Raw genomic sequence first — 13,536 nt, forward strand, 5'->3', positions numbered from 1 at the left:
GTCTTTTTTATTTATGTATTTTATTCAGCACTTCGGATTCAGGCCCCATTTCGTCCCTGGACCTCGACCAATCAGGGTGGAGGGATGTGCAGCGATTCAGAAAGCGCCGGAGGAAGCAGCGAGTCCCGTTCCATGGACTCACCAACTGCAAGTCCAGGTAGAAACTTAGAAAATCTACTCTATGAGATGTTTTTACACAAACCTTACCTCAATCCCACTGTTTTTAGTTCGCCTTAATTTAGCAAACAGATTATTACCTCCGCCAAGGAGGTTATGTTTTTTCCAGGGTTTGTTTGTTGGTTAGTTAGCAAGATAACTCAAAAAGTTGTGGATGGATTTTCATGAAATTTTCAGGAAATGTTGATACTGGCACAAGGAAGAAATGATTAAATTTTGGTGGTAATCGGGGGAGGGGGTGCTGCCTTGGTGGAGGTCTGCGCTCTCCGACTGCTTTTCTAGTTAATAAAAGGATCTAGACTGAAAACCTTATATGAATGTGATTTGAAAAGTTTTTGTCAGGTTCGTAACTTAGACAATTGACTCCTTCTCCCTGTGCTTATATCTGTTTTAACTTCTTATACCGTGTGAATTTTTCATCTACCGCCATACTATAGCTGCTGAAATGTTTCAAAGCAGTAATTAAAACACTGGATTTGAAGTACAGTCCTGTGTAAAGAGCTTAGTCCACCTTTATCTTTGGTTTTTTTTTTCTGGCTTGACATGAGCATACATATTTATCTCTTATTGTCTTTCCTATATTTAATGTACTGATCATGTGGATGTTCCTAAAAGCTCAGATTAAACACTGGGAAAAATGCCCCTATAAAAAACAGTTTAAAAAAAAATAATACAAGATATTTTTGCTTGAATTAAGCAAAACAAAAAAACAATCTGCCAATGGAACAAGTGAAAATTCTCTTTTAAGATTTCTTGAAATAAGATTTTCAAGATTGATTGTCAAAAAATAAGTTCTTATGTCTCACTGAAAAGTTACTCTTTGGGTGATTATGTCTTATTTAAAGTGTGATGAGATATTTGGACTAGAAATGAGAAAAATACACTTGGTAAGATTTAGATTTTTCCCAGTGAAGTTGAGGGTTATTATACCAAAAACAGAGATAACTGAAGAAAACGTGACTTTTTCTGCAAAATCTATCATTAATTGAACAAAAAACAAGCACCTCCATCCACGGTCATTGATCCAACTCCATGGGTTTTTTCTGGTGAATCAATTTTATAGAAGATGACAGTGTTTCCATGGTAACTACGAAGCCTCTGAACATCCAAATGGGTCATGTCTGATGACCATGAAAAGGCGACAAACTGTATTTTACACCAATCCTCAGTGGCTGTTTGGGTCTTTATGGGTTAAATTTCAGGTTTTTGTTCGAGTTGTCATTGCAGGGGAAAAAAAAAAACTTCCCATGATGCATTTTTGCACCATATAGCCAAAAAAGCCACCTCACCTTGTTTCCCTTAGTTATTGCGTAAACTTAAGTCTGAATATTTGTTTTTTTTTATCACTGATGTCATTGATAAAACAACCACATGTTGCAGCAGGGACATTTCTCTGAATTATCCTGGGGCGTGCTCTAATTTTTTTTTCTTTTTCATATGAACTTGATGTTCTACCAACGTTGTTGCCGTGTTATCTGTCAATCAAGGTGCTTAGCAACAGCTGACACTGGTTTCTCTATGTTGAACATTGTGCAACACATTAGTTTCTTTAGTGTTCCTTCTGTTGCTGTGCTACAGTCCATATGTGTCATGGTGTTATGTGGCAAGACCTCTCCACATTTTCAGGTGGAAAACAAACTATAAGGAACGTCCGTTAACCCATAAAGACCCAAACAACCACTGGTGACCAAAACCATCTACCAACAGACAGTGTTTAATAACTTCTGAACCATTAATCCTATCAGTCCATGTAAATAATTGGTGTAAAATACAGTTATTCATCTTTTCATGGTCATCAGATATGACCCATTTGGACGATCAGAGGCTCGGTAGTTACCGTGGAAACACTGTCATCTTCTACAACATTGATTCACCAGTAAAACCCATAGAGTTGGATCAGTGACAGTGGATGGAAATACTGGGTTTATGTTCAGTTAATGATGTATTTTGCTTAAAAAAATCTCTGTTTTTGGTATAATAATCCTCAAGTTCACTGGAAAAAATCTAAATCTTACCAAATGTATGTTTCTCATTTCTTGTCAAAATATCTCATCACACTTAAAATAAGACACAATCACCTAAAGAGTAAGTTTTCAGTGAGATACAAGAACTTATTTTTAGACAATAGGTCTTGCAAATCTTATTTCAAGAAATCTTTCAAGATAATTTTCACTTGTTCCACTGGCAGATTTTTTTTTGCTTAATTCAAGCAAATATATCTTGTATTATTTTTTTTACTTGGGCATTTTTTTCCAGTGTTTAACCTGAGCTTTTGAAAGTTTCTTTTTCTTAGTTTTTCTCAGTTTCTGATATTATGACAGGTAACTTTAATCTGAGCATTTATAAACATCTACACGATCACTAAATTAAATATGGGAAAATGCCTGATTTTTATGGAAGACACACAAAATACAGAGGATAATATTAGAATAAAATAGTGATAAATCACTTAAGAAAGGTTAAATAGAGAGAAAAATTCATTTGGGAACTGTCACAAAAGTAGCACTGGGTCTTTATGGGTTAATAATGTTTCCACTCATGAACTGGACTTTTCCAGCTGGGTCTTCAACCTGTGTCCCAGTTGAAGTAATGGGTTAAATGATGAGAACAGGGGCGGAATTCCTACAGATTCCCCGTGTAAAGAGTTGATCCCAGTGAGGAAATTTATGGCTGTGATCTAAGAATTTCACCTTTAAAGTCAAGACTTGATCCTAATAAAGATAAAGGTTATTCACGACGTATCTTAAGCCTTAAAAGAGCCCTTAAGGTGGAAACTGTTGAGTAGAAGAAGGACTTTTAAGGAGCTGGAGAGTTTCTGAAATGGAGGAGGCTGACTAAAACTGAACTTATTATTAGATTAGATTACATTACATTAGATCACATTAGAATAGATAGAACTTTATTGATCCTTTCGGCAAAACTGAACTTTACTGAAATAAGAATAATGACAGTTTTTTAAAACATAAAAACTACAACTACACTACAAACAATGCAACATGAACACTCTAGTATGTCAGGTAAACTCAGCTTGGTTTTTGTTTACACTAAATGATAATGATGATGAACAAAAATGAAATAGAAAACCTTTTCCGTCTTAATGGTTTCTTGATTCATACCTAAAAAACTGAATCTAAGACTAAAACTGAAAATTTCATCAATTCCACCACCTAAAATCCAACTAAAACTACTTATGCACTTGTAAATCTAGCTAAAACTATATTCTAGCTAAAAAAACAACTGAAATACTCCATTTTAAGAAACTAATGAGCATTTCTCTGGCAAATCACAGATTTTTTTTGCATCACGTCTTTTCTTCTGGTTGATTTCAATGCCTGTTCTCAAATTATGCAAATTATTACATGTTGACTTGATGATGCAAACACGCCTTTCAACAAAATGCATCATATCGTAGCAACAGGGTCACAGAGATAAATGTTTTCCTTCTCAGGTTGATCTTAACAGCCCTCAACTCAAAGCATCGACTGATCCAAAGTGTTAATATCTTCTAATCCACTAATTCTATCAATACATGTAAATAATTGGTGTAAAATGCAGTTTGTCATCTTTTCATGGTCATCAGATATGACCCATTTGGACGTTCAGAAAAGGGATGCAAATTATCGATTAATCCATTAATCATTAGTTGGTTGACCTTAATCCATTAACGATTAATTGATGAGCGGTGATTTTTCTGAGAATCTGAATTTCTCTTTCGATAGGGTCTATAAGAATAAAAGCTAAATATTGTTTATATACTTCAGGGGTGTCAAACTCATTTTCTTCTGCAGGCCACATCATTCAACCCAATTTAATCTGAAGTGGGCCGGACCAGTAAAATAATAGCATGATAACCAATAAATAATGACAACTCCAAATTGTTTTAGTGCGAAAAATAATGTTCATTTATGCCAGTATTTACATTTGCAAACTATCCAAAAAAAAAAAGGATGTGAATAACCTGAAAAAAAAAAAGGAATTTGTTAAGAAATAAAAGTAAAATTTTATCAATATTATGCCTCGACTTATCATTTATACAAATGCATAAAACATTTAGTAACAGGCAGAAAATTGTTAAAATTGCACTTAATTTTCTTCATTTCTTTGTTTTGTTCTAGGTATTTACACGTTATTGTTAAAGGATAGTTTGTTAATGTAAACATTTCCATAATTTAATGTTTTTTGCACTAAATCAAAGACAAAAAATTGGTGTTGTCATTATTTATTTGTAGGTATTATTTTTAATTTTAATGCCCTAACTTGGATTTTGCAAATTCATCCCACGGGCCGGACTGGACCCTTTGGCGGGCCAGTTTTGGCCCCCGGGCCGCATGTTTGACACCAGTGATATACTTCACGAAAAAAGCACGTCATAGTCCTTAATGATTGATTTATTGTGCTATTGGATACAGTCCAGGCAATGACATTTATGGAGTAGAACTAAATAAATTTTGCAGAGAAATGCAATAAAATAAATGGATCTGAAACGGGGCGGTTTAGAAGAAACGGGCATTTCTGATTTTGCATCACTGACATGATGGAGCGACATTTCAGCGGTTCCACGTGTTATCATGAAACATGGAGGATGATACAAGTTTCAGGTACCTACATTCAGCCCTCCCCCACCCCCACTCAGTCCCCACAGATACTTCTCCTGGATGAGCCTCCTTATTGGGGCCTATTCTAAATCAATGTAGAGGTATCAATCACCAGCCATCTCCCATACTGTTTAGCGATCAACAACCCCCAGCCGACCACACCTAAGTTCATGGGCATTAAATTCACCCAGTTCTAGTTCCCATGCAGTGGTCAGTACTTCGGACCCTCACCACCATCATGAAGACCCCAGGAGACAACAGGGAAGAAACACTAACCGTACGAATGTGGACTTACTGGTGTGTTCTGTCTCATTACTGTTCAGGGGACTTCAAGAGGAGATTACCCAGAACCCCCTCCACCGGGACCATGTCGTCCGCTGATGACCTGGACGAGAGAGAGCCGCCATCGCCGTCGGATAATGGTGAGTTCAACTGAGCAGTTTCAGAAAATGTACAATATAGAGGTAACATAGACCTAAAATAGTGTCAAATATTAGAAAAGTCATGGTTTTTAATTTCTATGGATAATTTTTTCCCTATCTTGGCTCAAAAATTCCCCTGGCTGGCAGCGAGTAAAAAGACCATTACAAAATACTAGCTAAGGATGTAACAATATGAAAATTTCATATCATGGTTATTGTGACCAAAATTGTCCTGGTATTGTTGAAATTGTGCTCAGAATATTCAAAAAGTACTGATACACACACTGAAATTATTTAACCAAGTTGTATTTGGGGAAAAAAAAAAAAACACTAATAAAATAATTGGCACAATGTACCTTCTGTTGACAGAAACATTCTAATATTAACCCTTAGTGGTCTGAGCCTATTTTGTCCATTTTTCAGTACTTTTGATTTTGCCTTTATATACTATATAAACAAATGTTTACTATACCCATGTTTGGGATCTTTTTTTTTTCAGCACAACTTCATCTATATCATCTGCTTATTATTTTTTTCACTTTAACCTACTATAAAAACATAAAAGGCCAGAAAACACACACACAAAAAAAAAATCTGATTTGAAAAATGTATATAATTTATTGCATAAATAACACAAAGATGCTTAATAAATCTTTTCAAAGACTTTAAAAGTGAATATTGGTTCCAAATATTAGGTATATAAAATCAAAATTGTTATAAATTAAAACTATACTCAAATATTTGACATAAAAGCAGATCTTTACATGGGCGTTTTTTCCAGAAAAGTGTGGTAATCAAACATGGTTATCATGATAATTAGAATTTAAATGCTAATACTAACCGTTGCCAATTTTACCGCGGTTCATTGTTATATCAGTAATCGTTGCATCCTTTTGATTTTTGTCTTTTTCAATATGAAAATAACCGGCAATTAGAGACTGAAAATGGACGCTAGTTAATTTTCATAGTATAATTTATTAAAGTACAATTCTCTTCATGTCCCTAAAGGTTGTAAATGTTTACGATATTGATATAATTGTCAGTGGGAAAGTTTTGGAACACTGTCATAGCCTCTTAAGCCTGGTTGCGCCCGGTACCAGCAGCAGCCTCTGTTCCATCTGTTGCCATGGTAACGCTACATGACACTTGTAATCAGCTAAAAGCTCAAAACCACTTGTCAGACAACAGAACACATGTCTCCTCATGTATTTAAAGGTTGTGAACGGTTATGAAAATTATGTTTTTGGTCATGGAAACTTTTGAATATTGTCTGGAAAACTGTGGGAATCCTCCATTTCAGTCTATTTTTAATCCACTGTTTTTACATGTTTTTATGCTTTTTTACCTCCACCAAGGAGGTTATGTTTTTGCCAGGGTTTGTTTGTTTGTTGGTTGGTTAGTTAGTAACATAACTGAAAAAGTTATGGACGGATTTTGATGAAATTTTCAGGAAATTTTGATATTGGCACAAGGAACAAATGATAAATTTTGGTGGTGACTGGTGGTGGTGGGGTGATCTGCTTTGGCGGAGGTCTGCGTTCTCCGAGTGCTTTTCTAGTTTTTTTTTAGAATACCACTTCAACCTCCTTGGATTGTCGATATTACTGTGTTTTTTTAACTACCTCAACCCCTTTAGCCCTATCAGCCCACCCACGGGCCTAAAAAATTATATTAATCTTCATCTACTATAAAAATATAATAAATCAGGACAATGGATGTTTTTTTCAACTTTTGCTCGAAGTTTAGACCCTAATGTTAATAAAAGTACATCGAAAGTGTATTTTAGTGCAAACTTTAATGCTCAAACATGATTTTTAATCTTTGTGGGGTGAAATATACGCTATTAAAAATCTCCGACACAAACAATTAATTTATGCATATCATCGTCAATTCAGCCGAAAAAAAAAACAGGCGAGGATAAAAAAATTCTAATTTCTCTTTTAGTTTGCTACAGTTTACTCAGGCATAGTAATAGATACAGTATTTTAGACAATGGGAATAGATTCTGTGAGGTCTGTAAATGTCCATAGACACCAAGAACATCCATATGAACCTTATTATTATAAGTATTATAAGTAATTCTTCATTTACTGTGGGTATGTCTTTTTAGGCGTTTTTCCCCTGAAATTATGGTCAGGGTTAAACAGATTAACTCTACTTTCCTTCTGCTCTGCAGGCTTAAACGAAATGGTAATCGAGACGGCCAGCTCCCCGGGACCGTTTAGAAACACTCAGATGTCCAAGGCCGCCCAAACGCACAAACTGAGGAAGCTCCGAGCACCCTCCAAGTGCCGCGAGTGTGACGGCCTGGTGGTGTTTCACGGTGCAGAATGCGAAGAGGTAACCTTGGTTTCTTTTTTTTTTTTTTCCCCTCAAAGAATCCAAACACTAAAGCCACCGGTCGGTCCAGTCAGGGTCTTCTGTTTGGACCCATAGGGCGTCCGTAGAGAGCATTCAGAGTATTTCAAGTTGAGGATGAACATTGCCAGAGTTTCCACAATGGCCTCTTTATCAGTGGTGGCGAGCAGAAATCAAACAAAAACAAAAGAGGCAGACCACCTCTGGGGTCATCACAACAGCCGAATAAAAGGAGAAGTTGAAACTGGCCACAAGTTCTCCTCAGAGACCAAATCCACCCACTGGTCTCAGTTGGGAGAAGCAGGAGTGGAAACTGAAGACCTTTTGTTCATCTTCTAAAAGAGTCCCCTCCATCACCCTCCAGTTCTGTTTATTTTAGACTCAGTTTCTGTCCAGATTTATTAGATACACTGAATGACACAATAACCCAACGATTGCTGGAATGTCTTAGATTATGTAATTCTGCAACACACGCTGACAAGTGACTGACACAGGAATGTAACTCTGCAGCGTCTTGGACATATTTCCTGGAACTGATTCAGGAGATTCAGTACAGTAGTAAATCAGAAAGCTTGTTCGCATTCTTGATTTTAATATATACAAAAACCACTTGTGTATTTTTCTGGCTTAGATGTAAAAAAACAAAACAAAAACAAAAAAAATCAGATTTTCTGGATTTAATTGTTTTTATAAGATGAAGTGTAGCCAGGGTGGCTATAGGTCGTATAGATCTATAGGTTTTAATAAATACTTAAATTTATACTTAAGTGGTCGACTGCAAAATGAGCTGTGCCTTGTGTGTTATATGTATGAGTGGTGTTTAGAGCATCTTTTATGGAGGTGCACCCAAATGATCTTATCTTATCTTATCTTATCTTACCATACCTTACCTTACCTTGCCTTACCGTACCTTACCTTACCTTGTCTTGTCTTATCAATAACAATAAAGTATCTTATCCTTATCCTTATCTTACCTTATCTTATCAATAACAATAAAATATCTTATCTTATCAATAAAGTATCTTATCTTACGTTATCAATAACAGTATCTTATCTTACCTTACCTTGCCTTACCCAACTTTACCTTACCTTATCTTATCAATAACAATAAATTATCTTATCTTAACAATAAAGTTTCTTATCAATAACAGTTTCTTGTCTTACCTTACCTTACCTAAATTTACCTTATCTTATCTTATCTTATCTTATCTTATCTTATCTTACCTTATCTTACCTTACCTTACCTTACCTTACCTCACCTCACCTCACCTCACCTCATGTTTTTATTCTCTAGATGAGACATAATACATTTCATTTAGTCGGTGATGTTATTGTTGGATGGATTGCATGATTTCTCACAGTTAATCCAATTTATGTCTAGTTTTATTTGATGGTTGTTGCAACAAATGATTATCTTTTATTGCTGATGAATCTTTTAGTTATGTTATTTGGTTATATTTAAGATTTGGTCTGTGACATTGTGAAAAAGTGTTTCCTAAAGATCAAAATCACATCCTCATATGTCAGTTTTGGTCGGATAATCGGTTTACTGTTGTAGCCGACGGAAGAAACCAACAAATATTCATCTTCAAGTACAGTCAGTAGTTGTAAAGTAATTGAATGGTCAATAACTAATCGATTACTTGTGGCATCTGTAGCTATAACTAGTTGAATTGCATCATCTTACTTTGATATTACTTGCTTTATTCTTCTGTTATTGGCCTTTAATATGTCCAGTTTCTTGTCATCTGTCACTGAGATTGGTTTCACCCTGTGTGCAGTGTTCGTTGGCTTGTCATAAGAAGTGTTTGGAAACCCTGGCCATCCAGTGCGGCCATAAGAAGCTCCAGGGAAGGCTTCACTTGTTCGGCATCGACTTCACCCAGGCAGCTAAAAACAGCCAGGACGGCATCCCCTTCATTATACGGAAGTGTACTTCAGAGATCGAGAACAGAGCGCTCAACATTAAGGTATTTACAGTGAAATAGGAAAGATGGTAACCCTTAGATTCACTAAACTGAAAATAATAAATCACATTACATTAAGGAAGCGAAAGTCATGTGTTATGTTGTATAAATGAGAGATGGGGGTGGGGTTTAATATGTTTTCTTCTTCCCACTCCTTTTTCCAGCAAAGCATATTGTATTTATTTTGTTATTACTAGTGTACATGGCAATTGCTATATTGTCTTGATCACCTCTATTTATAAATAATAATAATAATAATAATAATAATAATAATAATAATAATAATAATACATGACACTTATATAGCACTTTTTTGGACACTCAAAGACACTTCACAAACAAACAAAACAAAAAGACCAAAGAGAACAAAGGGGCTCAAGAAAATGCAAGTTTGAACAGGTGAGTTTTGAGTAGTGATGTGAAGTTTTGTATTGAGTCCGAATTTATTTGTTATTACTAGTGTACATGGCAATTGCTATATTGTCTTGATCACCTCTATTTATTAATGTATTGGCTCTGCTATTAGTTTTTTGTACACATAAAAAGTTCTGTTTTTTCTCCTGCTTGAATTGAATGAATTGAATGAATAGAATAGAATAGAATAGAATAGAATAGAATAGAATAGAATAGAATAAATTTATTTGTCATATGCACAGCAAACCAAACGGTTACATTGTACAATGAAATTCTTACTTTGCAGGTACCCTTTCGACAAGCATATACATTCTAAGCAAAAGAACTATAACAATTTATCTTTAAATAAGGAGCCTATATTAATATAGTGAAGCATATCTAACAAACTATAACAAATCTAAAAAAATCTAAAACAGGAGTCTAAATGAATAGAATAGAATAGAATAGAATAGAATATGTCTTTATTGTCATTGTACATTGTACAACGAAATTAAAAAGTGCGATCCTTAAAGGTATTCATTCATCCGATATAAAAACATTGTAAAAACGAACACAAACCACATAATAAATAGAATAAGATGTAAAAACACACAGACACAATCACATTCTATTGCACTATCTTTATAAATAAGCAAATCTAAAAAAAAAAACTAAGCAAACTAACAACTCTAAATGTAAAAGTAAGCACCCAAAACCAACAGTAGCGGTAGCAGCAGTCGTAAAGTGCATCATGCATTATTGTAAACTTTGTTAAATGCAGTGGTTACAGCCATGATGACGTAACAGCCGAATATAAAGTGCAGCAGTGGTAGTGGTCCTGAGATTGTCCTGTTCAGTGTGTGTGTGAGAGTGAGAGTCATTCATTTAGCAGCCTGATGGCCTGTGGAAAACGTAATTATGAATGAATTAAAGTTGAGTTTACAGGCATGCACAGTTTTGTGCAAAGACTAAGACTTTTGGACAGTACTGTATGTTCTGTATATTAATTCTTTCTCCTTTTGGCAGTTGTGTTTGCCTGGAGTTACCATTCTGACCTAAATAATTTGTATTAATAAGCTGTAATTTCCCAGTTTGGGATAAACAACATCCATCCATCCATCCATCCTTCCTTACTTACTTACTTACTGACTTACTGACTGACTGACTTACTTACTGACTTACTTACTTTATCTTATCTTATCTTATCTATCTTAAAGATCTGTGTTGAACCCATGTTCTTTTTCTTCTGTGCAGGGCATCTACCGCGTGAATGGTGCCAAATCCCGGGTGGAGAAGCTGTGCCAGGCATTTGAGAACGGCAAAGACCTGGTGGAGCTCTCAGAACTTTATCCCCACGACATCAGCAACGTTCTCAAACTCTACCTGAGACAGGTGAGCTGCACTTGAAACCTTATCCCTAAAAAAAAAAAAAACAATGAGAGGAAAGCTCCCATGGGTTTAGAACAGGGGCGTCAAACTCATTTTAGTTCAACATACACATACAGTCCAACATGATCTCAAATGGGCCGGATAAGTAAAATAATAACATAATATATAAATAATGACAACTCTACATTTTTCTCTTGGTTTAGTGTGAAAAAAGTAAAATTACCTTACGAAAATGTGATTAACCTGAACAACCATGTACAACCTGATATTTTTTGAGAAAAATAATTGCAATTTTAACAAAATTATTAGACCACCCTTATTTTCTTCAGTTTCTTGTACATTTTAATGCCTGGTACAACTAAAGGTACATTTGTTTGGGCACGTATAATAATAACAACCAAAGTAGCTCATAGTAGTTTAATTTCAGAGCTGATATCTATCCATTTTCCATGGTTTTCTTGATAATAACCAAAATCACTTCAGTTCTTACATCAATATCTATGGTATTGTACTGACAAAAACAGTGCTTTTAGGCATTCCATGTTTTCTTTTCTGTCTGTTTTAGTCACATGATACACACAGGAGTTAGGACTTAATTGCGTAACTGTTGTTTTTGATTATTTTTGATGGTCTAATAATTTTTTTCCGTGACTGTATGTGCACAAACAAGCAAACATTTGGCCATCCTCTGCCATTCTCCTGTGCAAAATATGAAATTAAGATGTTATTTTGTGGTAACTTATGACTAGTGCAAAGATACAAACATCAAATTCTGTCAACAGTAGAAATGCAAAAATCGAATATTCTGTAGTTTCTTCCTTATGCAGACTTACGCGACCATACAGAAGTTATTGCTGCCTGTCTTCAGTATAACAGTTTAATAGTATAATAGTTTTTTTTCCTTATTTAGACTACAATGCAAATACAAACATCTCAATCTCAATAAAAAGACAACTACATCCTTGAAATAAAAAGGGAAACAGAATATTAAATAGTCCTCAGTTATTTGTTATTGTTATTGTTATTGTTATTATTATTATTATTATTATTATTATTATTATTATTATTATTAACAGAACTCACAGATCTATTGTTAAAATTGCACTTTTTTTTCATAAGACATTTCAAGTTGTTCATATTTATTCACATTTTATTGTGAAAGGATAATTGGTAATCGTCAAATTTTCATGCAGTTTTACTTTTTTCTCATTTTACCATGGAGAAACTTTGGAGCTGTTATTATTTCTAAGTTATTATACTATTATTTTACTGGTGTGATCATATTGGTCTGTATGTGACCCCTGAACTAACATGATTTTGACATCACTGTTAATGTCTTCAGTGTAATTTTTGCGTTTCATAAACTCATCCCACGGGCCGGATTGGACCCTTTCACGGGCCATATGTTTGACACCCCTGGTTTTAGAGAGTATTCCATAAACAGCAGATGGTCGCCCAGAGACGGACGAAAGTGTGTTGAAACAAAACAAATATGTCGAGGTATTTATTTATCACTGTTTATTTCAGGTTGATATGTCCCACCGGTAATACCCCCAGAGCCTATCTCGTTTCTAATTCTGTCCCCCTTGTCTATTTACTTTCATATTTTGGTTGTCTCTGTTTATTATCAACTTCCTCGCTTCATTTGTTTTCCTTTTTTTTTTTTTTTCCCCCCTCCATAATCTCGTCTGCAGCTTCCAGAGCCGCTCATCCTGTTCCGCTATTACAACGACTTCATCGGTTTAGCCAAAGAAAGCCAGAGTGTTATTGTGGAAGAGCTGGAGGCGCTGCGTCTCAGTCCCACCCCGGTGACCCATCGCAGGTCAGCGTGGAGCTCAACCGGGTCCTCTTTAAAATCAAGGACCTGCTGAGGCACCTTCCGCCGACTCACTACAAGACGCTGCAGTTCCTGATAGAGCACCTGCACCGGTATGGAAACCTCATTTAATCCTTTATAGTTCACTCATAGAAATACTCTGAAATTCAACATTTCAACTTCAGCGTGTTATTGGAGGACATAACTAGATTTTACTACTTTTATGAAATTTACAACATTTTTTAGTGTTACGTAGAAAAGCAAGGTCAGTGAAGTACTTACCCATAGGTGGCAAACACAAAAAAGAAAATCTACGATAATGATAAAAAAGAGGAATGTATCTGAAAGCAGTCACTTTTTCTTCAGTTTTCTCTGTTTCTGATAAAATAACCCTCAACATTAAAGGGGTTATATATTCC

General features: G+C 35.2%; 1 protein-coding gene across 1 annotated transcript in view; it reads left to right on the forward strand.

Annotated features, from left to right (window-relative positions):
• The window catches only part of arhgap29a (Rho GTPase activating protein 29a), an 86,255-nt gene that overhangs the window by 64,574 nt on the left and 8,145 nt on the right, over window positions 1–13,536 (forward strand). Inside the window, 7 exon segments of the mRNA XM_030123325.1 lie at window positions 29–157; window positions 5,096–5,194; window positions 7,371–7,534; window positions 9,334–9,522; window positions 11,167–11,304; window positions 12,996–13,110; window positions 13,113–13,230. Of these exon segments, the coding sequence (XP_029979185.1) occupies window positions 29–157; window positions 5,096–5,194; window positions 7,371–7,534; window positions 9,334–9,522; window positions 11,167–11,304; window positions 12,996–13,110; window positions 13,113–13,230 (952 nt within the window).

The sequence above is a fragment of the Sphaeramia orbicularis genome, chromosome 20, assembly GCF_902148855.1.
Source record: "Sphaeramia orbicularis chromosome 20, fSphaOr1.1, whole genome shotgun sequence".
Lineage (NCBI taxonomy): Eukaryota > Metazoa > Chordata > Actinopteri > Kurtiformes > Apogonidae > Sphaeramia > Sphaeramia orbicularis.